At 39.8% G+C, this 24,856-nt stretch overlaps 2 protein-coding genes across 3 annotated transcripts; one reads left to right on the top strand and one right to left on the bottom strand.

Moving 5' to 3' along the window:
* Positions 1-819: 819 nt before the first annotated feature.
* LOC309602032 (cell division cycle-associated protein 2-like) lies at positions 820-12,891 on the bottom strand (the record flags this gene model as incomplete). Its single annotated transcript, XM_082335318.1, has 14 exons — positions 12,345-12,891; positions 11,682-11,812; positions 10,923-11,073; positions 9,897-10,099; positions 8,456-8,531; positions 7,338-7,573; positions 6,868-6,955; positions 6,131-6,351; positions 5,615-5,693; positions 4,926-4,978; positions 3,729-3,860; positions 2,803-2,995; positions 2,054-2,268; positions 820-1,659 (listed from the first exon to the last, which is right to left on the bottom strand). Exons 1-14 carry the CDS (start codon positions 12,874-12,876, stop codon positions 820-822), a joined length of 3,150 nt encoding a protein of 1,049 aa, XP_082191444.1. The 5' UTR covers positions 12,877-12,891.
* A 1,489-nt stretch (positions 12,892-14,380) lies between these two features.
* Positions 14,381-23,545, top strand: LOC309601582 (BTB/POZ domain-containing protein KCTD9). Of its 2 annotated transcripts, XM_082334679.1 has the most exons (12): positions 14,381-14,477; positions 15,601-15,722; positions 16,402-16,445; positions 16,626-16,722; positions 17,249-17,307; positions 17,911-18,039; positions 18,688-18,755; positions 18,858-18,953; positions 19,420-19,569; positions 19,946-20,051; positions 20,319-20,452; positions 21,267-23,545. In XM_082334679.1, exons 1-12 carry the CDS (start codon positions 14,430-14,432, stop codon positions 21,381-21,383), a joined length of 1,170 nt encoding a protein of 389 aa, XP_082190805.1. In that variant the 5' UTR covers positions 14,381-14,429; the 3' UTR covers positions 21,384-23,545. The 2 variants fall into 2 exon arrangements, with proteins under 2 accessions (XP_082190805.1, XP_082190806.1); XM_082334680.1 differs by lacking the exon at positions 17,911-18,039.
* The last annotated feature ends 1,311 nt before the right edge of the window (positions 23,546-24,856 follow it).

The raw sequence follows: 24,856 nt of genomic DNA, 5'->3' as shown, positions 1-24,856 counted from the left end.
ACTATCAAATTTGTTCCTCTTTACTTAAAACAGCTGAGAGTCACACGTTTGCTGACACGTCTCCATTTAGCAACTTCATATCCTGACTGCATTTGACAGTGGAGCAAACGTAGCAAGACGGGCTACCAAACACATCCAGTCTAACAATCATGACTAAGTTTCAAGGGCAAAAATCCCACACTGCTGTGCAGGTACCGCAACTGTAAACCTATTCATCTAAACACAAGAAAATCCCAGACTGTGATAACATGCATACAAATGCATGCATAGGCGTTATTTAAATTCTGTATATTGTCTTACTGCTTTATCTTGCCACAAAATTCACTGGCCCCTAGAGCAATCCCTCCAGCTGAGAAAAATTAGTCTTTGCCTTCTTGAAATGACTCAACTCGGTGTTGCAGAGAAAGTCGGTCATTTGTCGAGTTGTTTTATAATATTAGCAGTGTTTAATTGCTCTTGCTCTATAGACAGCACTAAATTATGAAAACATGTAAGCAAGGATGCAGACTACAACAAAGAGGTGATGTCAAATCCAGTTTATCATGGGAGAAAAATTTTTTTATCCTCTTGATTACCTGCCATGACTGTCTACCAGGCCAATGCTCTGAGCCAAACTAGGTTTTCCACATAGTTCTGATCTTCAAGCATTTTAGGCACCAAGACAAGGAAAATCAGTTCTAAGTTATCCAGAAAACTAATAACGAAATAACAAGTACGGAAATATAAGCGTGAGAGAGAAGAAAACAGCACTTAAGAGAGAGAGCATAAGAATCTAATACTGACCTTCACTTTAGAAAATCAGAGGTAGCTGAAACCTCGCTAAATATTAGAGTTATTTTCAACAGGTATTTCTACTTCTTCAGAGTGTTTTTGGTTACTTCTGTCCTTCCTATATACAGAATTTGTTATGCTCCTTTTCCGGGTCTGAGACCAAGTTCTTGTTTCTTGAGCTGTGGATACAGACATGCTTTTCCTTCTCCATCTTTTGCACGGACCACCAGCAAGAGCAACAGAGTCATTGTTCTCCTTCCCTGGGGCTGAAAACTGGATGAGATTTTGCTCTTTACGACAAATATTCTCAGATTCTGTAAGGATGGATGTGCTTATTGTTCTCCTGATTTTGCAGGCAGAAGCTAGCAGGGGAGGGCTCTTTTCGATCTCATTGGGTACTTGAATCCATGCAAGTCCTTCAATTTCTGCATCTTTATGTAGTCTCATGCTGCGCCTCACTCTTTTTTCGCCACTGTTACTACTCTTTCTTCTAGAAGGCTTTAAGGAGTCATTTTTTAGCTGAGGAGCAGATAAAACTTCTTCCACATTAAAAGAAAAAACTGGAACGTTGCTTCCAGTTATTTCCAGTTTTTCAACAGGAGGAAAATAGATGGCACTACTTCTTCTTCTTCTTGGTGGACTACCTCTTATAGAATCTTGTGGACACTGAGTTCTTTGGGCACCCTCACATACACCAGTGTCCTTTTGTTCCGGAAATTCTAGCCCGGTTAGCTGCTCTGCCTTATTTATGAGATCTCCTTGTAATTTCTCGTTTTCTATCAAGGAACGACTTTCTTTTGCCTCTTTTACACATGCAGTCTCTTTACTTTGCTGGAAATAGTCAGATGTATCAAAACCACGCTTTGCATCTGGCACAATATTTGAAGACTGGAAAAAAAACCAACATGTTTTTGTTTTTAAATATAGGCAAAAGGTAATCCACAAAAAACTGGTTTCAAACAGCTGACAACTAAACAACTGCTAGTGTTTTCCTCACCAAGTCCAGTCATTCTCAAAAAACCCCAACCGACCAACACATAGAACCCTGTATGTTGGCATCTGCTCCAATGTAGGGCCAAACTTTGGGGCCTTGTTCAGTTGAGTTCTGAATACCTCCTTCCAAGGATGGAGATTCCACTGCCTTTCCAGGCAGCCTGTTCCAATGTTTAATCACTCTTAGAGTTAGGTTTTTTCTTCCCCCAAAACATTACTTTTTTGATCCAACAATACCAAGCACAATTCTGACTTATTTTCTAGCAGTATCCTTAAGCATATCAGTTACCTTATGATCAAGGCCAGAAGCAGACTTCAGATCACCATCTGACACCTGAAACGCGGTATCATTGGAGCTGCTGGTTTCTACAAGGTCCAGGTCCTTAGAGCTTGAACACATATGAACCGCACAGGTGTCTTTTGCTCTCTTTCTTTCAACCACTGGCTTCTGTTGAACATCCTTGTGAGCATTTCTGGATTTGGTACTATCTAAAAACATGTCCTCTGAATTAGAATAAACACATGGTTACTTGACTCTACTTGTGAATTTGTACAAAATCCTTTTTTAAATATTACAATAAAAGCTTTATAGTATTTTACTTATGTAAAAGTAACCTTCTAAACAACCATTCCAGATAAGTAGTGTTAAAAAAAAAACAAACCAAACCAAAAAAACCCAAACACCAGAAAGCTACTGCACATCACTTAACTATTCATGCCCAACTTACCAGTTTTAAAGATTATGAAAATATCAGTATCCAGTCAAAGTACAGATAGGTGCTTTTTTTTTTTTTTGTCAGCTTTACACTGGAGGCCAACCAGAGTTACATTTATCCAGGTGGAGTTTATTAATCTATCAGAGCCTCTGCATTCTATTATTACAGAAGTAATTAAAAGTAAAAAATGTATACTGGGCTCGTTACCTATGCACAGAACTCAAAATAACTATCAACAGGGTTTTTTTTAATATAACTGTTGAAATAAAAAATTAGAAGCAACAGAAAGAGCAAGGCAAAACAAAACTAAAAACCACATTACCTGAAAAAAGTGCATTTGCCTTTGGTAAGCTTGGAGATGAGGCAGAAGAGAAAACCTCTGGAATTTCAGGGATAGGGCTGAGAAGAGGTTTCTTAGAAACCATCTCTCTTTCCCCATATAAAGATTTTTTTACTTTTTTCTTTTTTCTTTTCCCATAGCTTGTATGTTTTATTTTCTGAAAAGATTGAGAAGACTGAATAGAGCACAATGTAATTATAATGATGCTGTACAATATTTTCCAACAAGTAAGTGACACCGTTACTGGACTTTGGTGGATAACAATTGTTTCCCCTAAAATGAAGGTTCCACTCATTTTGCCATCTACAAAATTAATCTAAAAGCTCAAAAAAAAGGAGAATTACTTCTCAAACATGAGATCTGATTTTTGTTTCATTCAACCAAATCTAGAAGTCAAAGAAATTAGTCTTTCAGCTCAAAACTACAGATTCTTCAATCATGCTTAGTTTGGAAAGGAACATGTGCTTCCCCTTCCAATACATGAAAGCAAAAATCTTTTGGAAGTCTCACACCTTTACAATACTTAACTAGCATATAACTGGGCAAGTTCAAAGAACTACTGCTGCATACACTTGGTAAGACAAGAACCATAAACTCATTTTCTGCCCCTGAAGTCTGAAAAACGACACTCCCTCCTGCACCTCCATAAAGTATCCTTTTTGCCCTACAAGCATTTAAACCCTGCTAGTCAGCCTTAACAAGCAGTAAGAAAGAGGAGCGTGGCAGTAAGTGTAGGAAAACAAGATCGGTACGAAGAAGGGAGTATTGGCAGCCACAGGAAACATAAAACCCTTTAGAAAATCTTTACTACAAAGATCAAATTAATCACATAAAACACACAGGAGGAAGAGACACTTGGACAGAGAAATAAAGGCAGCATTCACCAACTGCAGTGGGCTGTCACTTACTTGTGTCTTTTTTGCAGCAGATGTGGCTATATTCTTTTGTCTTTGAAACTTGGTCTTTTTAGTGTCTTTAGCATTCTTCGTATTTGTGGCTCCTGAGATGCTAAAATCAGTCCCCTCTGAAATGGTGCTACACTGTTGAGGAACGTGAATTTTAAGTTGTCGGGGTGCATGTGTATGTGCACATGCAAACACTTGCTTTTTTTTAAAAATACACCACAGTCCAAGAGTCCTAAGAATCACACTGTAATTAGTCTCCGTTATTTCATATATGAGGTCATAAGAGGTCATAGTTGAGGTCACAGTTGGAAATTAAGACTTACAGAGCTAGGCTCTTCACACAGTACACTATGGTTCTGTTTGTACAAAAAGGACGTTCTAATGAGAAAATAGTAAATTTTCATCTTCAGCTATTTCTTTTAGAGAAGATTAAGAAGATTTTAGAGAAGGTTACTTTTTTCAAATTACTTTTTTTTTGGCCTTCCCTCTCCAATAAAGCACACTAGAACTCTATGACACTCGTCTGAAAGCAGTTCTTACAGAAATTGTTGTACAATAAATTCTATGCACCTTAAAATTCCAGCAACCAGAAGAGATAAATGTATGATATGCTGTCTGCTTTATGGCTAGCAGACAAAAAGGTTAACAATACTGAAGATCTTTAGCACTGGACTTGGGAGCACAACCACGTTTTCATTGATACCGAAAGTCATCATAAGTTGCAGAATAAACTTCACTTTATTAGCCTCTCTCTCATGTGCCTGTATCTCAAATAAATTAAACCAAATAGAAAAATTAGACACAAATCTTTGTTTCCAGTCTCCCCAGTTTTCTGTGATTATAACTTTTTCGATTCCCATGAGTGAAGCCCCTGATTCTATGAATAAATCTCTTCTAAATTTTGTCAGACTATTTGGGAAAGTTCCTGGAAAATTCAATAGAAATAGTAATTTAAGTATCACGCTATAACCAAAAGTGTTTTTAATAACTGGAAAACCACTTTCGCTCAAAAATGAGACTTCCTTAAGACAATTACCTACACTAACATGAGTTATTTCCATATACCTGGACGTATACAATCCTCACACCTGGGGCTATAAAAACTCTTACACAAGCATCAGGAAGTATAAAAGATAACAATTCTTCCTGAAGAAGTTAAAAAAAAAAAAAAACTCAATCACCATCACTAAAGAAACTTACCTTCCTTTTAGTAGAAGAACGAGTTGTTATCCTATCAGATTTGTCAGTTTCCGCTACTATATATGAAGAAAATAAGAATATTGATTCAGTTCCAACACAAAAAGTTAATCACCTTTTGAGGAAATTATCCACATAATTTCTAATATTATGCACAGCGTGTTTATTCATCTTAGTCTTGAGTAATGTTTTCTGCATAAAGGACTATCAAACATGGCAAGATAAAAAAAACTTAACAGCTTGGTTTACAAAACAGAGGAAAAAAAAACTTGTGAGGATTTGGTAACAAAATAATTAGCGCTTTCACAGCTTTCAGAGAGATACATACACATACACACAACCCCCTTTCAATTTTTTTTTTCTTGTCTTACTTGCTATTTTAAAAACAACAAAATTACAATATCAGAATCAAGATAGTAAGTCCAGTTACTTAAAGCAGTAAGTCTGATTAGATCAGCCACTTTCACAGGAAAATACCACAAGGTCAAATACCGTTAGTTAACCTAAACAACACCTAAACACTGCAGCTACTGCCAAGACATTCAGAAGAAAGCAAGAGCATTTAAATTTTAGCACAACTGAAATATATCCCCTGTATAAAAGCAAACAAAACAAAAACCCCTCTGTCATCTCTCAGTTTTCAGATACAGAAAGATGCATTATCCAGTGACAAAACTACGAGTTGGGGTTACCTTCTGCATTTGCAACAGGTAAGAGGTCTTCAGCACCAACAGAACCCTCCAGTAACTCTTGCAGAGGCTCAACACATTCCTTTAAGACAAAAAAGTGACTTTTTTTTTTAGCAATATACTATACCAGATATATACTGAAAAACACCTTGTCCATTAGTGTTTGGAACAGAAGGCGATTTTATTTTTTTCCCTTAAAGAACGTGGCAGCTCATTTGCTATATATACCGCAAAAAGAAATACAGTATCAAAAGTCTATGAATAAGCTAAGACAAAACGACTCCATGTGCTACCACTACTAAACTTTAAACATAGCTCTACAGGCCAAAATTCTATTTAGAATTCATAAAAAGTTCTCAATGTCATTTTAATGCTTCAAGCAGACTGTATTTTAATATTTTAGCAGTTTCTTTTCAAAACCAAGCAGACTGGTGAAAAAATTAAACAAAAATCGAACATTCGCAGAGACTAAGAGGCTGTTTTTATAGCTTAAAAAAAAAACAACAACAAAAAACTTACATCATTGCAATCAAAATTCGGCTGGGATAATGGCTCTTCAGTGAGACTTAACCTTGGAGAAGGGCTGTTACATCGTAATCCTGGATGACGGACTGGTGTTGCTCCTTTGCGCAATGGAGTATTTGCAGGCAAAGTTTCGTCAAATATTTCTGGGCTTAGAACTTCTCCAAAAGTAACTCTTTTCTTCTTTGGCCTTTCAGAGCTATGTCTTTCAGTTTCCTCTATTGTAATAAAATACACAGACTGCTTACTGAATTTGGAACTTTCACAGAGCAAAGACTTCTCAAGATCTTTTTATGGGTCTTAAGATTCTCTTAAAAATCACGCCCCCCCCCAACCAAACAGCAAAATACCACCTTTACACATCCTCTGGATTCAACCAGATTTTTCAGCGTAGCTTTCTTACTGTATCAAGAATTTAGGAAGAAAGAAAACAGAAGACTAGAAATGACTAGCTGTTCCAGAAGTTCCAGTTGACAAGTGTAAAATTTCTTGAAAAATAGGTGACTCTATTCTGGTATTAGAGGCTTCCTGAAGTTTTGGTACGGGATTTTTTTTTTTTAATAAACATTATTTTCCTTAGCAATCTTATTTTCCACCTCATGCAGTAGGATGTCACACATGAGCTACTTCAGTGGTGATTAACTCATATCGTTTTTCAGATTTACCACAGAGGCAAAACCTTGTGTTTCCACATAATACTCTGCCTATTTAAAAAACAAAAGGGGAAATCTGACCTGTTTGCAATGCTTCAAAGATTTTTGCACAACTGGAGACTGTGAGAGATTCACCTCCTCCTCCGCCAACTGCAGCGTCCGAGTATTCCTATCAAATTTAAGTGATACAATCATCTGTTCAATACCGTTTAATTAAAATATTGTCCTTGTTCAAATCAAAATTGAAAATAACTTTTTCTGTAAGCAACGTTTAATAATCAGCCCTATTGTTTAAAAAAACCTACTTGTTTTCTAAATGAATAAAACTCAACAACGTACATACGGATCGGCTCATAACATGAAAGCTTCAAACAAAGCTTCCAAGATGACCAAACAGCAAATAGATGTCCATTGATAGCGTTAAATTATTTCTGATACATATCAATCAGTCAAAAAGTATCTTTAACCACGATTCAACTTCTGGTAGTACAATCATGACTGCAAAAGTTCATCCTTAGTATTAGTACCTCCACATAAGTCAGTTAACCAACCTTCATGCTATCCATTAGTTGTTTCACTGGTGTTTTCTTTAATACAGATCGCAGATGGGAGCCACTCTGTGTATGGTCGTTTAATGAAATGTTTCCCGTTTGCAGTGGTGTGATAGGTGGCTTGCTTTCATCAAATATTTCCAGGCTCAGTTCTTCCACAAAACTAACTTTCTTTCTGCTTAGATCTGGTGTAACATTACTTTCAACGTCTTTAGTGATGCAGTCAGAACTGAAACCTTTAGAGCAAGTAGACAGATAATGACAATTAAAGACTGCAGTAAAATTGAAAAGACTTTAGTATTAGAAACGTGAACTATAAATGTACACATCTCGATAGATTCTGTGCATCAACATCACCTAGCATCTCAAAAAAAGTCATTAGTGTCTAAATTTCTATTATTGTGCCACATTTATATTTCATATTTTGAGAAATTTACAAAACATACAATAGTAAAAAGGGAGAATTGCATGAAGGAAAAGACATTTTGCATGAAGATTTCTCTCTCATCCATGTAAATGGGGGTGGACGGGACACGGGACACGACACGTATTCTCTAATGTACAGAGAGGGACTCTGTACATTAACACCCCTCTCTCCTTCACAGACATGAACTACTCAACTATACCTTTCCCTAAAAATGGCCTGACTAACAAAACACAGGGAAACTCTAAACAATTATTCCCAGCCTGTGTCTCAGTTTGAGCTTGCTTTTTCTATCAGAATGAAACTGCTAATATACCACCCAAGAGGCCCTACCCCACCTTCCAAATATTTCAGCTCCTCTCATAAAAGCTATTTCCTTCCCATGAACTGCGCTTAAGTAAAAACATGTTTAATGCTGTACTGAACGAGCTCTAAATTCAGTTTTTAAACTGGGACTTGAGCATCCTCTGCAGCACTTGAATAGATCATTATTTGCAGTACTTTTTTTTTTTTTTTTGTTGCCCTATCAGCCTTTATGTCAACATTATATCAGGTTTCCACTGCGTTATAAATTGTGGACAAGATGATGGACATGGGAGGACTGCTTGTGAAACATTTCCTTACAAATATTCTAAGTATTTTTACTTTCAAATAACGATATAACAAAGATTATAACAGTGATGAATCCTCTTACCATGGCCTGTTTCTAAGGTATCTCTAATTAGAACAGCCTCCGACTCAATAGGATTGTGTTGCTCATAAGCCCATTCCTAGTGAAAAAGTTACAAGATTATATATATATATATACACACACACACACACACATATAATCTATTCATATATACACCCACATAACATGATAAAGAAATAAAAAAACATAATCTGCTGAGTTTTTTGTGAAGCACTTGACATAAATCTGTTTTGTCTCTGTCCTCATTACTCATTTGTAATATCTATGAAGGATACTTTTAAAAGAAGTGTTGCTTGAAGTGATTATTTATTAGCATCACAAGTACCAACTGCAATCAACACAGCAGAATAATACTGAGGTTTCTCAATCCTCAACTGAATAAACAGTTGTTGAATAGAGTAGAAAGTATTTTTCACCTGGTTGCTGAACTTTTTAATCCAAGAACACGTAACACTTATCTGACCAAACAAAGAACCTGAAGTTTTTCAAGTCAATCTCAATATTCAAAGAGGGGGGGTGTGGTGCTATAACTACTTGCAAACGCTGCCTTTTAAAACTGCATGAGCTATGAAGCTTTTTAATCCCATAGACAAGGACTTCAGGGGTCTCTCAATCACGCACTACTTTAGTTGAATTCATTTTCCCAAAACACCAAGGCTAAATGCTTAAAAAGATTAGACTTCAGAAATGAAAAAAACGATGGAATGAAAAACTGTATGTTTTAATCACGAATTTAGGAAGTTTCTTCCTAACCTCCATACAACTGTTACACTATCACAGCTGTTTTACAACTCGGAAGCTGCTAGGTCCAGCAGAATCAGAGGACACGCCTAGCAAAATGGACGCAATCTTCACCATTTTTATATATGACACTAATAAAAGGATCAATAGAGGTATTTATACAGAAGACAAATTAACTTCTCCATCTGTATGCAAGTACATCGGGTTTTTTTGCATAGAATATCAAATAACTGTTGAACAGATATAAGGTGGAGATTAAAAATTGCATTCAAAGTCAGCCCAATGATCAATAAAGTTGGTTCTGACATCTGGAAAAAGCTGTATTTGCCAAATCTGTGAATTTGACATCTCACATAATGACAGCTGCAGATTCACAAGAATGAAGACGTATTTAAATTTTATTAATAGAATAAACCAAGCTTTTCCATGTGGTTATCAGAAAAGAGTATAATCTTATTGACTAGAACAGCTTATAGCACCCACATTGAACATTTGCATGTAAAAGAAAACTGAGCACAGCCTCAGAAGAGCCAGCAGCAGGTATCTGAGGCTAGGCTACGTTCACTGTCAGTCCAAGCGGATCAGTGTCCATGCCAGATTTTGCTTCCCTTGACTTGTCATAATAAGGCGTAAAATTCTTACAAGGGAGATGCGCTGTGCTATTTGCTTTCCCCATGTTCTTAGCCCACACTTATGCAAGTACCTTTGGAACAGCAGCAGCAGGTTCAGCGATAGTCACATCTTGGTGGGAAGACAAGGTGGTGCATGTCCTGGTATCAGACTTATTGCTGTTGGTCAAATTTTGTCTTAAATTTTCTTTCAAATCAGCTCCGTTGTTGTCTGACATGAACTTTTCACCCCACTGATCCAGGTTCCACCCATTTGTAAAAGCTCCTTTGTTCTGAGCTGCATCAATTAAAAACAAAACAAAACCCAAACAACAAACCACAAAAACAAACTTCAGATTTTCCAATGAATGCTCTTTTTGTGTTTCTTCACCAAAAGGATGGTGAGATTCAAAAAGCTAGGTAAGTTTCTAATCAGGAAAAAGAAAAACACATGCATTTTTTTAGTTCTATTTTGAAAATAACATTACCAAATCTTCAAAACAAAGCAAGTTATTCTTTTCATATAAATGTTAAGACCACCAATACCAGAGAAGCATTGTAGTTTGTTTTACACTGTCATCTTCTCACAGTTAACACAGCACTGCCCTGACTTGCTTTTGGAATACTTACTATTTTCATTAAGAAATAAGGATGTTAACACCACAGTAATGTAATGTGATTTCTAAAATTACTGCATTTAAAAGTTATTAAACAAAAGTTTGCACATCATGGTCAAGACATATAGCAGTTACAACAGCTAAAACCAGTTGTCATAAAGCCCATTCCCAGTCTCATGGAAAACGTGTGAAAACACTAATGCTTAGTGAAAAGTAAATTAAAGGCTATAAATCTAGAAAGTAAAACTATGAAAACAGTCACCAAAAAAAATTTCCATTTTTCTTTGGGGGTTATTCTGAGAAACCACTATTCACAATGCACTAAGAAATAAGGTAAGTTTAAACAAATAATAAACCTCAAATCAAACCCAAAAACACTGGGCCGACCCTTATAAAGGAATTTTTTTTTCCTTTATATTAAGTGTTTGTAGTTTTAAACTTCTTGGCCTAAAGGAAGACCTAATGTTTAAGCTAAATCATTGACCAGAAATAGAAGCAACTTACAAGAGCCTGCTTCCTGGGAAGCATCATCCACTTGTGACAGTCCAGGGAAGCCAGTCTCCTCTTCAGCTTCTTGTACTGATTTAAAAGATGTTTGAAAGGCATCTATTTTGTCCTTCAACGACCTGCCAGTTTCATGTTTAAAAGGACTAACCTGCTAAAATAAAATTAACCTCATGAGACTTTTTTTTTTCCCCCCGCAAGATGACAGGGGCTTTATTAGTTTGTATTTGTACTTTGGCATAAAACGAACTCAGAAAAGAAGCAAATCTTGCATTTGACCTAGCTGCAATTTTACTTTTATGGTAAAAACATGCAAAAAAGGAACTGTATCAAGAAATCTGTTACGTTTTACTGCCTTTCATAATCTGACCCTCTAGACCATATCCAGAATTTGTTTTCTGACAGTCTATGCTAGTTTGAGATAAGAACAAGTCTGATTAAAAAACAAGTCACTTATGCTAGTATTTACTTTACTTTGAACTATCAACACTTTAATTAGCCAAAAATCAAGCATGGCAAATGCAAAAAAGTAAAGGTTATGGTAAACAAAAGTTAAAATACATGAGCAAGCTAGACATCCAGAAAATACTCCAGACTCAAATCTGTAACATCCCCTTATTCTAAAGTAAGGTGTCCAAGCAAAGGCAACAAAATTAAGGCCATGGTTATTCCTTCTACTGGCTTCTTCCTGAGACTTGCCTTCTTTTCTGCCAGTATATGTTGATTCCTCGGGGGAACTAAACTGAGAGAGACTCTCACCTGTGTAAGAGCTTCTTTTTGCCTGTCGCTTCTCTGCTGGGCAAGGTATCGAATAAGGGTGTTATTTTCTGGTGACCCCCGTACTCCAATTGCTGATCTTCGTCTAAATTTTAATGAAGCTGGAGACTTCCCTGAAATGGGGACGGGGGAGAGAAGGGGGAGGGGGGGAGGGAGGGGGGGGAGCAAGAAATTTTTTTGGTAAGAATACCTGCAGCTTTAAAATGGTATTTTTTTTTTTCTTTTAAGAGTGATTTATGCTATTTATGAAAACATTCGAAGTTAGCTGCTCAGCTCAAGAAACCTTCCTGGGCAAAAGCAAATAACTTCCTAAAAGCAAGTCAATGTTTCGCTAAACTACACACCAAGAGGAGCTGTCTTTCTTTTACTTTTTCAATTGCTAGTTAAAAAACTGTCTACCAATACTTGCAGAATTTGTCTCGCTGCTCCCTTGTGAAACTCACTGACACCTAATCAACTGGACAGAAAAAAGTTAAACAGGGAATTAAAGCATCATCCTATCACAGTCCTATCCCTCGACATAGTCAAACTCAGCCAGACAACCTGAACCTGACCTAAATTGAAGGTTTTGAAAAGACGTTGGACCAGATGACATCCAGATATCCCTCTGAGAAGGACAACAGTCATTAGTCACTTCAGCCTTACCTACGGATCGTTTAGTAAAACTTTCTTGAGTAATCCCAAATTCAGCAATTGTTACAGTTGTAAAATCAACAGGTTTTCTGCTGTGTGTCTCTGATATTCCACAACCAGATTTTTCTTCTGCTTTGTCCCTACTAGGTGTCAAGTAGCATTCATCCCCCAAAGAAACAGGTCTACTCCTTGAAAAATTTTCCTTACTGTTCAAAGGCAAGGTAGGTTCACCAACCATATCCCCTTTTAGCGTATCAAAAAAACATTCAGTAAACTGACAGCTAACAGCATCCTCTTTGTTATGGTATGATTCCTTCTCGAGGCCTTCGGTGTATTTCAGGGTGCATTTTTGCAACTGCGCCTGGTTCCCATCGCTTAAATTCTCCTTCTTGCATGCCTTTATGACTTTTGATTTAGTCACTTTGCAAATCTTCTGGTCTTTTGACAGATCAGGGAAAGAGGCCTCTTCCTTCTCTTCAGTATATCTACTCTCATTTTCTTTAACTTCCAGGGGAGCATTTATATTCTTAGATCGTCTGTGCATTGTTAACGATTTATTTTAAGAAACATTCAGTCAGCCTTTGCTCTCCTGTAATTACAGGCACCTTCAAAAAGAGAAAGAGATTTTAATAGGTATTTGGTAAGAGCAAGAGTTCGCTACCATATCTAGGTTGTTCTGGAACAAGGTGTTTAACAGTGTGGTGGAAAGGGGAAGTCGTTACCTCCCAAAAGCTACACAGAAAGGACACAAAAGGCTAGCACTATAAAGAAAAAGGCACAGCAAGATAAACCTGCAACATAAGTGTTTCACGAGAAAGGAAATACAAGGTTATGCTTTCACTCTTTATCAAACTTAAACTTCGTGTTAATATAATATATGTTAAGCACAACCACACTGTCATCGTTTTGCTCTAAGTGTTGCAACAAGTATTAGCAGTTTAATTGGAAAATGTAAGACGCTAACATTTTTCGCATTTAGTTTCTCGGACTTTAAGCATGTAGAATTCAGAAGCGTCAGTCTGAAACTTCGGTTCCACAAATACATGCATTTTTCTGGATTTTGCGTAACACGAACGACGCTGTTAAAAAGCGGGTGCGCTTTTTTTGAGCCCACGCTGAAAGCCGATGCCCACACCCAGGCGGTTACACGAACGAGAGACGGGATTGTGCGAGGAGGGGTCGGTGTCCAACACCGGCCGCTCCCGGGGCGCCCCCCCCCCCCCCCCCCCCCCCCCCCCCTTCCCTCAGCACTCACCCCCCACCCTCACCAAGGCCCCTCCTTGTCCTCGCACCCCTCCCAGCGCCCCCCCCTCCTTTATACCCCCTCACCAGAGCACCCCACCTCCTCCCGCCCCCCCAGCACCCCCACCCTCTCCCCGGCTCACCCCACCTCACCGCGAACCCCCCGCGCCCCTCACCTCCGCCCTCACGCCCGCCCCAGCGCTTCCCCACAGCCACCAGACCCGCGCCCGCCTCCGGCGTTCAAACCGCGCCGCGCTACCGCGTATTCCTCCGCGCCCTCGCTCCTCTCCCCGCTCCCGCCCCCCACCTTGCGCCCACCGACCACCAGGCACCACGGCCAAAGGGCCCACGGAGGGAAAGCGGCTCACCGAAAGCGGCTCACCGGAGCCGGTCCCGTGCCGCCCTCCTCTCCGGGCGCCGGCGGGGGCTTCGCGGGTCAGGGGGACTCTTTGACTCCCTGCGCGCGGAGGGATCACGAACCGTTGCCGCCGGGCCCAAGTACCATTTTGAAAAAAAAAAAAAGTCCATTCAACGAACCGCGCCCACGTGACAGGCCGCACCAATCAAAGCCGACTCTACTCCAAGTCCCGCCTTATGCTAATATAGGGCCTTATTCCTCCCTTGATTGGCTACCGGCAGCGCCGCTGCCGGCCCGCCCCCCTCCGCTCCGCGGGCATTTCCCCGCCCAACCCTCCCACCCGCCCTTGCCCCGCCACTCCGGCGGAGCGCCTTTCTTATTGGGCAGCCCGCTCGGCGCGGCCCTGCCGCGATTGGCCGCGGCTCATGTCGGTCAGCGATCGCTGCCTTCCGGGTTCGGCAGGAGGAGCGGGCTGCCGCCGCCGCCGCCGCCGCAGCATGAGGCGGGTCACGCTGTTCGTTAACGGCAGCCCCCGGAACGGGAAGGTGAGGGGCGGGGAGGGGGGGGGGGAGCGGATCGGATCGGCGGTGCCCGTGTTTCGGCTCCCGCCGCTCCGCGATGGGGCCGCGGCGCCGCGGGCGGGGTTCCCGCCTCTGGTTCGGCGGGAGGGAGAAGCCCTCAGCCGCCCCTCAGGGCCGCGGTGCCCGTGGCTGCGGCAGCGGAGCCTGGCTGCTCCCGCCGCCCCCTCCCCGGGCTCGGTGGTGGCTGCCGGGGCCTGGTGCTTGTGCTGCTGAAGCGCCCGAAAGCCTCGCACGGCCTGCGGGGAGCGGGTGCTACTCACCAGAAAATAACGCTCGGCGGCTGCTGCCCTTTCTGCATGTGAACGCCGAGGGGAATCGCGACCAGCCAAGAACTTCGTGCTGGAGTCGCGGTTAAAGTCACCTTCATAGCGTCATGATTGATTCAGGCCCTGCTGTACATGCCATAGGTGACGGCGGGAAGCGTGTCAACTGAGTGCTGCAGGGTGTCAGGTCTCTGCCGTGTGGAACTCGTACCGCGTACGGACACTAGTGGATAGCCAGTGAATAATCTGGCTTAAACTCTGCTCGGTTGCTTAAAACCGATGCGGTAATGTCTCAAGAGTGAAAATAGTTAAGATTTCTAGGCCCAACCAGTGCACAACTGGCATAGGAAAAGGCCCTGCGGTGCAGTTCTACTAAATGCTGTCCATGAGCCCTGATCTTTCCCATCTGCATCTCTGGAGTGAAGACAGTTTATGCCACTGTAGTTTAATTTTTGGTTTTAGAGCAGGAAATACATTCGGGAGAGACCTGAACAGAACAAGTAGCAGTGTTTCTCTAGAGAAATAAATACTTGAATCATAATATTGTTACAGTACCAACACTCATTCTTTCACTGCTGCTGCTACCTCAGTACGTTGAGTCTTGTGCGGGAGGTGTGCAAGGCACCCCATTCTAAGGCAGCTATGTTTCTGACATCAAAGTTGGTCTGTTTGCTTCCTTTTTTAGTAAAGATCCATACATATATCTTCCTCCTCCCCCTTCCCCATAAGAAGATATTGATAGCCCTGGCAGTAAGTCTGAAATGGCAGAAACTCTGAACACAGTGCCTAGAAACTATATGAACACACACCTCTCTCTTCCACAGGTTGTGGCTGTGTATGGGACTTTATCAGATTTGCTGTCTGTGGCTAGTAATAAGCTTGGAATAAAAGCGACCAGTGTTTACAATGGAAAAGGTGGACTCATTGATGATATCGCTTTGATTAGGTAAGGCTTATCCAATAAAAGTCGAATCACAGATGCGGATTAAGAGACTTACTAGCCTATTAATCCTCTGACCTTAATCAATAACCAGTGCTTTCCTTAAAACCAGAAATTATCATTTCCAGCCAGTCTGCCCAAAGATGCTTTCATGCCTCAAGGAAAAATAATACTGTCTTTTGAACTTCAAAGCATTTCTGTCGTGATGAACCAGAACTTGATACAAGCTGCATTTTATGCCTTTTAACATCCTCCCGTGTTGTTTCACAGTGCAAAGTAGGTATCGGGAAAATCCCATTATTCTAGACAGGACTTGGATGAGGTTTTTTTGAAAAGGAGACAAAAACTCTAGCATTGCTTTGGCTTCATAGAATACTCCCAGAGTGGGGAGAAAAGCAACTATTTTGTAAAACTGAGCTGGTTGAGTAACAGAAGCGAGCCCTGCCTGGTTGATACAGATAACACCTCTAGTGAAGTCGATCATATTACAATCCACTGGAACCTGCAAAAATAAGATAAAAAACAGATACTGAAGTTCTAACTAATGGCAGCTGATTAGTGCTTACCTGAAACTAATCAGGAGGGGTTTCCACTGCCAATGAGATGAACAAAAAATTACGATTAATCTTCTTTTTTTTTTTTTTCTTCCTCCTCCTTCTCTTCCCCCTGCCCTCTCCTCTCTCAGGGACGATGATGTTTTGTTTGTCTGTGAAGGGGAACCATTCATTGGTAAGTCTCTGTAATTCTTGTATTTAACCTTTTGCTTAATGGAAAGAGGTTTTGTTTTGCTTTAATGTAAATCTAAAATTTTATTTTCTGCTGTTTTCAGAAGATACCTGTTACCATATGGAGGATTCAGAAATATTCACAATTTTTCTAATAATTACTGTGTCTTTCTTGTCTGTGTAGATCCTCAGACTGACGGGAGACCTCATGAAGAACTAACAGGGTCACACACAGATTGGTTAACACTCAATGTTGGAGGCCGATACTTCACCACTACACGGTAAAAATGCAACTAGTTGGTTTTGTTCTTAAAGGACTTGATTTCGGTAGAGTAGTTAGAGCAGCTGGTAGTGTACATTCAGTTGGTGAGGCTTCAGATGCTCTTGCAAAAGAGCTAGAAAAATAACGTACTATGGAGGAGGAGGTCTTTGACTTCTGCAACTTTCTCTGTATTTTGTATCTGCTATTACAATTTTGCAACAAATTAATTCTTAAACAGTTTACATATGAAGTAAAGCTGGCACAAGGCCTGACAAGGCCTGGATTTATCCTTGGAATATTTCAGTTAACAAAGTGCTGTGTATTTAAAATACCTTTACGATACCTCAGGTCAGAAACGTATTTTGCTATCACATTATATGAAATTTTAAATCAGTACAGTGCTGTAGCTGTTGGAATGCATATCACACAGCGTTATTATTACCTTCAGGCTGTCAAGGGCGGAAAATGCACTCCAACCAGCGAGTTTGTCTCTTGAACAAAACATTCCATTGTAAAAATAAAACTGTGCTGCCTTTGTTTTCTAGGAGCACTTTGGTTAACAAAGAACCTGACAGTATGTTGGCCCACATGTTTAAAGATAAAGGTTAGTATATTGAAATAAACTTTATTTTTTAACTAACAAATTAGCAAATGGCACTATCAAGTTGAGACTCTTGTTCATAAGTTAAAATACCAAAAGTATGTTAAAGTGTCAAAGCAGAACATATAATCTTCCTTTTATAATTGTTTATTTCTCCGTTGCCCATGTAATGCTTGTCATCTCACAAACTGAAAATATAACTTCCAACCATAGTTAATATTTTGGAGTCTTTCATTGTTTGTTTGATTGATTTTAGGTGTTTGTCTTATTGTTGCATCTTGCTCAGTTTTGTCAACAGAATCAATGAGCAAACACTGGACGAGACAGCCTCAGGGGCAGACTAAAATCTTAATGCTGCTTTTATTCTAGCAATGATTCTTATGGACGTGATAAAATGTTCTAGTTAATTATAGCAGGAGCGAGTTTGTTTTAAGGTGATTTCCCGCCCCCCGCCCCACTCCGCTTTTCCTTCCTTTTCTCTAAGAAACGCCCCTTCAAGTGGAATGTTTCATAATCCAGTACCCTTTGGTAATAAAAATCTTAAACTGAAGCAAATGCTCTTCTATTAATATATCAAATTTAATTATATATATGTTGTGGAAACAGATGCTTGGGGAAATAAGCAAGATCATAGAGGAGCATTCCTAATTGACCGCAGTCCAGAGTATTTTGAACCAATTTTGAACTATTTGCGTCACGGACAGCTCATTGTAAATGATGGCATTAATTTGCTAGGTAGGTATTACCTGTATAACATCTCCTAAATGATTACTCTTTAGAAGTTAAAATTTGCCCCCAGGTAAACATGATAAAGTCAGTGGGACTTTTGTATGCTCATCTGAATGTTTGGGGTTTTTCTTTGGTGAATTTATTCTCAAGCATTGCAATTCCACGGGCTTGGTTTAATGAAGATACATTGTTTAAACTTACTTATCTTGAGAGCATTAAAAATTCTCCATGCTGGATTAACATCTGGCTGTAATTCTGGATTTGATATCTTTAACCTAACACTGGTATTGGAAACATCCTTTCTGAATTATTTTTTCCTTTTAGCTGCAAGCAAGCTTGCTTTTCCTCTATGCAGTTACATCTAATATAATGTATGGGGTTGTCAGTTTTATTAGTTCATGCATTTCTTCGAGACTCCTTAAACTTTAACAAGTGATCTATTCATCAGTGTTAGTATAGCTAATACGCATAAAAGGTATAACAAGTAGGGAAAGTCAATTGAATTGATGCTTCTCCAATAGTAAGGATGGATTAATCCAAACTTTTTGGCATCTTCTTGGTGTGGCTATACCCTGCCTTCTCCAGTAAGGGAAAAAGAGTGCTCTCTTGTTTAACAGCTCCCTGTAAATAACAAATACTGCTTTGTTTTGTTAGGTGTTTTGGAAGAAGCCAGGTTTTTTGGTATCGATTCACTAATTGAACATCTAGAAGTAGCTATTAAGGTAACTCGTTTTCTTTAATACGTGAATGCACGTGTCTTATTCTTCCAGGCAACATATAATTTAGTCCTATCTGTATTAGCTTTTAAACAACTCTCTCAACAGAATTCACAGCCAGCTGAGGATCATTCTCCTATCTCTCGAAAGGAGTTTGTCCGATTCCTGCTGGCAACCCCAACCAAGTCCGAGCTGCGATGTCAGGTGCGAAAATGCAGGCTTTGTCTTGATCTGTAGTGTTGGTGTCTGGTGGTGAAATATCCTGCAGCATCATGTGACAACCCAAAATTCAAACTATGTGTGCTTCCCCACCCTGCCTGCTTTTTAATTGAGTTTAGAGTCCAAGCTGTGGCAGAGTGACCTTAACATGAAATTCAAGTGTGCTGTTTGGGCTGCTTTCCTTCTTTAGGTTGAAGGTTTCTTGGAGGAGCAGTTTAAAGCTCTTCTATTTAAATGTAAAATGCCCTAGCATAACCAAGGATAATGCTCGGTAGCTTTGCATTTACATTTCGTTATCTTACGTAGGAGAATAGGTGGGTTTATCTGTGTGTATATATCTATTATCTGTGTGTATTTATATACACATGCACATGTACACGGTTCTCTTAACTATTTTTTGTTCAGAGCTACACCTTCTGTAACCTTTTGGGGCTTACCATTTTGTTTTTAGGGTCTCAATTTCAGTGGAGCAGATCTTTCACGTCTAGATCTTCGATACATAAACTTCAAGATGGCTAACCTAAGCCGTTGCAACCTAGCGCACGCCAACCTGTGCTGTGCAAACCTCGAAAGAGCTGACCTCTCTGGATCAGTGCTTGATGTAAGAATTGCTGCGTCTTGGAAAGTCTGGGCTGACCTTTAGTTACTTTAAGGGAAGAAGAATTGGAACAAGCAGATAAGTGTAAAACATGTAATTCTTCAATATTTTCTGCAATTGTTCTAGTTAAATGACTTCAAAAGCTTTTTGAAGCTATCGTAAGTTAAAAAAAAAAGGGCAGCGGATGAGAATTATCTGCCTTCCTGATGATAGAGAAGTAATAGTACAGCAAGTTCTTACACTTTCTCACAGTAACAAGGCTGTTGTGCTTTAAGAGGATTCACTTCCAAAACAGAAATGAAAACCATACTTTGATCTTTTTCGGTATTGTTCATCTTTGCACTTTTATGGATCTCACTGACCTGTCTATCTCTATCAGTGTGCAAACCTTCAAGGGGTAAAGATGCTGTGTTCCAACGCAGAAGGAGCATCTCTAAAAGGGTGCAATTTTGAAGATCCGTCAGGCCTTAAAGCTAATTTGGAAGGTAAGAAGTTGTTAGGTACTGTGTGGAAACTGAACGGTGTGTTTGTAAGTCTACATGGCAAGTGAAAGGCTTAGCTGTGGTTTGTACAACCTACGTTTTCGTGTGAAGAGGCCACAAATACCTGACTGAGTGTGTGACTGTCTAATCATTCAATTCTAAGTTCTACCTTGACCTCGATCAATTTACATGGCTCTGAGGAAGTATCATTCTGGAGCTACTGTGTTTCTGACGGTTTTTCCTCATAAAACTACTCTTTGTGTGTTTTAGGTGCTAACCTGAAAGGTGTTGACATGGAAGGCAGTCAAATGACGGGAATTAATCTAAGAGTTGCAACGCTGAAAAATGCCAAACTAAAAAACTGTAATCTTAGAGGAGCAACTTTGGCAGGAACTGATTTGGAAGTGAGTTATGATTCATTTGATATACTAACTCGTCAACTGATAAAATTTTGGGGATTGCTGGCTTTTGGCCGAGTTCTTCAGCTTCAAACGAGACAGAGTGCACTAGCCTTTTTTCAGACTTAGTGAGATATGGATGATCTAGGGAATCACATTTCGCTCTAGCCTCAGTTTGGAAGATGAGTCTAAAGTCTTGGATTTGCCAGCATCTCAAAGCCACAGGAATGGCTTGAATCATCTCAAAAGCGATGCACGGAAATACTGCTAAACTTTACTCTTAGTCTGAGATCATGCCATCACTGAAGAACTGAAGAGAAATGCAGTTGCCTGGGGTTGGTTGGTCGGTTGTTTTTATTCTGGGACATCATTTGTAGAGTAATTACGGAATCTTACCTGACTGGTGGCACAGGATACGCTGCTGCCTCTACTACTTACAAACTAGCTCATTTTGCAAGCTGTGTACATGGCTGTTCTTCCTCAAGTACTAGGGAAGTATTCAGAGTAATATGTCTGGTGAGATTGCAAGAGGCAGCTTCTTTCTAGCTTTGTTCAGCAAGCAGTAGTAACTCCTGGAACATAATTTGATATAAAGAGTGTAAGTAAGTCTAACAACTTAAAGATAAATCTAGCTGTTACTGCGATAAGGAACTACTCTCTTACAAGAAGAAATTAAAACTCTAAACTAGAGTGACAGACTACAAGTTTACACTGAAATTCACAAAGTATATGTGATTTCTGTATAATTGTAGTTAGGTAAAGTTTTGAACTACATTTTGGGTATATTCAATTAACGTTTACTTTTTCTTTTACCCTTTAGAATTGTGATCTATCAGGTTGTGATCTACAAGAAGCTAATTTGAGGGGATCTAATGTAAAAGGAGCTATCTTTGAAGAGATGCTGACACCTTTGCACATGTCCCAGAGCGTCAGATAGGGAAGAGAATATGCCGAAGAGGAAGGAATCAAAACATTGTGACTTTCTTCACCTCCTCCAATTATTAAGTTAGAAGTAATGGTTATTAGACAACTTACATTTGCAGTAGTGCCTAAGTAAACTCTTCTTTGATCACTTTTGGGGGAGGGAGGTTTTGTTTCAGAGGTAGAAACAGCGTCTGTTTCTACCTTTGTGAACAGAGTGAGGAAGTGGGCTGGTTCTCGAACCAGAATGTGGGGCTGGTTTGGGGGAGGGTTAAATAGACTCATTGTTTAGCATTGCCTCACTTTGGAATGCATTTTAATTTATAAAGCACAATATATGCAATTCTATTTATTAATCTGTAGCTGCAATATGAATAGAAAATGTTATTCATGTATAGTAGCAACAAAGTTCAGGTTTACAGTTAGACTAGTGTATTTACAGTTAGTTTCTTCATTCATGCCCAGTGTATTAAATGACAGATGTGGTTTTAGATAATGTCCACAGGATGTTTTCAGGTACTCTCTTCTTCTGGGGTGAAAGCAGTAGTTAACCGTCACCATGGGTAATAATATATTGCCTTGTAGTAGTTTGAATGCAGGTAAAGAACAGCTTTATCATCTTCTAAAATGTGCAGTGGAAGCTGCTTCCCCTGAAGGGATCTGCATACACAGCAGATCTCGTTAGAACTAAAACATCCCTGTTCAGAAGTTGGATGGCTTATTTAATCCTTCCCAAATTAGTGTGAAATTGCACTATCAATCACAGCTGGTAAGAAAAATTCTCTTACTTTCAGATGTCCTAGCCACTCCAAACTGGAGCGCCTGTTTTTTCATTCTTTGTGGAGAATTTACTGTACATAGGAAAATACAATACTGTCACCAAAGTAGAGATAAGCACTGGGGCCACAGCACGTGCTCCATCCTCCCGTCGTTACTCCAGTATATGAATAAATGGCACCTGTTTCCCCTCAATGTACTATGCAAATACTCTTGTACACTGAATCCTTGAAAGCATGGGCATAATCCTTTTCCCAGCCAGATCTTAGTGTTCCACTTTGGGCCTGCTTAAAGTGGCTGTAAGAGCGTCTTGCACAGGGCAAAGTGCCCTTTCCACAACTGCTTTACCTGTGAGCAAATAGGGAACTGTGCGACTTCTGCAGTGCAGAAAGCCTCCCAGCATCTCTTTAAGTGGTGGTGTACTTCATCTAATAAGCTGTTTCCACTGTAGTATCAATTTAGTTCTCATCTAACAAAACATTTATTTTATACGCAATCAAAAAGCACATGAAGAAACTATACCAAAAAAAAAATAAAAAAGGGTGCATCAAAAACTCTTACCTCAGATGCTTACTTAAAACACCCCAAAGTTAAAACTAACCTTGAATCTAAGGAAATACAGCTATCACTGGAAGTTAAGAACCAGTGTATCCCAAAACTTAGAGAATGTGACACTGGTAGCAGCGGTTTGAGTTCCACAGTTACTTCAGTGGGTTGCCTTTTACTTGCAGCGCAGATTTGCAGTCCTCTGAACAGAAGTCGTCTTGTCTCAGTAGCTGTTATGCAAATGCTGCTTTGCAATCAATCTAGAAATACTAGTTCAGGACCAGTATATGACTTGTTTGGGGGGAATTGCAGGATTCTCCCTTATTTTCAAGCTGGGTTGACTCAGGCATATGACATGAACTTCTGGGACTCAAAATCCCGTAGCCATGTGGTTCAGAATTGGGACTTGATTTCCTCCCGGTTCCCAGGCCTCTTGATCTGGCTCTAGGACAACACTGTATTCTTGGTGAAATACACCTATAGATTCAAGGGAAATATTTCAGCCTGATTTTTGAGTCCTTTCTCCCACCTCATCGCTTTCATTGAGAGTGATGTATATGTTGCAGTAGAAGAAGATTCCTAGGGCTAGAGAAATAAATGAATTATTTTTCTTTATCATATTTTGTAGCTGGCAGAAGTAAAATATTGTATGGAAAAAATTATTTTCATAATCACTGTGTATAAAATATATTTGAACTTTCACTGAAGCACTATGTTTTGAATAATCACAGCATGTGGCATCATTCATTCACAGATGAATTTAAGGTACCTCTTTTGCTATGACAAAGCTGTATGAATAGCCCAAAGTGGCCTATTCAGAAATTGCAAGTTCCAGCCTAATTTAAATTGCATTAATAAAAGTGTGAAATACAAAAAGTGTCTTGATTGTCTTAATTTAAAAAAACAATCTCAATCTTACCTGACTTCTACGGCAAGGACAGCAAGTTAGAAGAAAATGCCATTTTTAGCTTTGATAGCTCTTTGTATACAAACTTAAAAATACTGTAGCTATAGTTGGTTTTGCTCTTCGTGAGACCTTGGCTGTCACCTTAGCCTGGATTTGTGTGTAACCAGTGCTTTCTCAAATGGACTACTAGGAATTATCCACGCCTGAGTACGTACTTTATGAGAAGACTGAGTTTTAGATGTCTTTACTTCTGCACAGGCAATTTGCACTACGGCAGAAAGCAAAAGAATTTTTGCTTTCAAGCCTAAAGCTTGCCTGCTAGGAAAAAAAGTAAGCGTACCTTGCGTTGTGGGGATCGCTGCAGTGTTTCTGATACACTCAGTTTGAGAACTTTCATGGGGGTTTTTTGACTTGTCATTCATCTGCAACACTTCTCAGCTTTTCTTTGTCCCCACCCTTCATAGTTGCTTAATAAAATAGCTGGACTCAGAAGTTAACCACAATTTACGTAGGTACGTGCACTATTTAAAACACTTTTTCCACATTAGAGGTTATCATCACACAGCACAAGCAGCTAAACCGTGTCTCACTTAATAAGGAAGTGCTAAAGCACTGCTGGAAGGAAAAAAAAAAAAAGTGTCCTTGACTTTGGTCTGTAAAGTGCTCATGATTTCAGTCTCATAAACCCTGTGGCACGACAGTGATAACACAAATACAGCGCACTGCCTAAGTGCCGTAGAGCACCCCAAGAACCAAATGGGAAAAATCTAGTTCCTCCTTCAGTGTCTCACCTCCAGTACGCTTCTTTGGGTTAGGAATGCTGTCTAAAAAGCCTAAGAGACTCAATAGGTTAGGATCTGCCTTTCCAACACGTCTGATAAAAGAGAGGTCTTGATTCTGGCAGTGGGAATCCACAAACCCAGGTTTTCCTGACAGGTCCTTGACTTCCATGTAGGTACTTCACAGCATTGGCAGGCGTTAAGGTTTCTCTTCCCCAAAAGAGAAAAACTAGTGCGCTTGAAGGTCTGGGAGCTCTTCTGAAAAGTCTCCATCAACCATACTCCAGTGTCTGAAAACTAAAGAGAGGCCAGGTGATAAAAACCCAGCTTTACGCTTTGGTTTTTCTTGAGAGCACAAAGCTGGCAGCTGCCTGACAAGCCCAGACTGAAGCACTCCCAGACCTCGGGTCAGGCTTCCATCCAGACTCTGCTCTGCCAAAATCAGAGCAGTTTGTTGGTTTCTGGTACACGGGGCCATAA

The sequence above is a fragment of the Platalea leucorodia genome (genome assembly GCF_965183815.1).
Source record: "Platalea leucorodia genome assembly, chromosome: W".
Taxonomy (NCBI): Eukaryota; Metazoa; Chordata; class Aves; order Pelecaniformes; family Threskiornithidae; genus Platalea; species Platalea leucorodia.
This window is presented reverse-complemented; position numbering and strand designations above follow the sequence as displayed.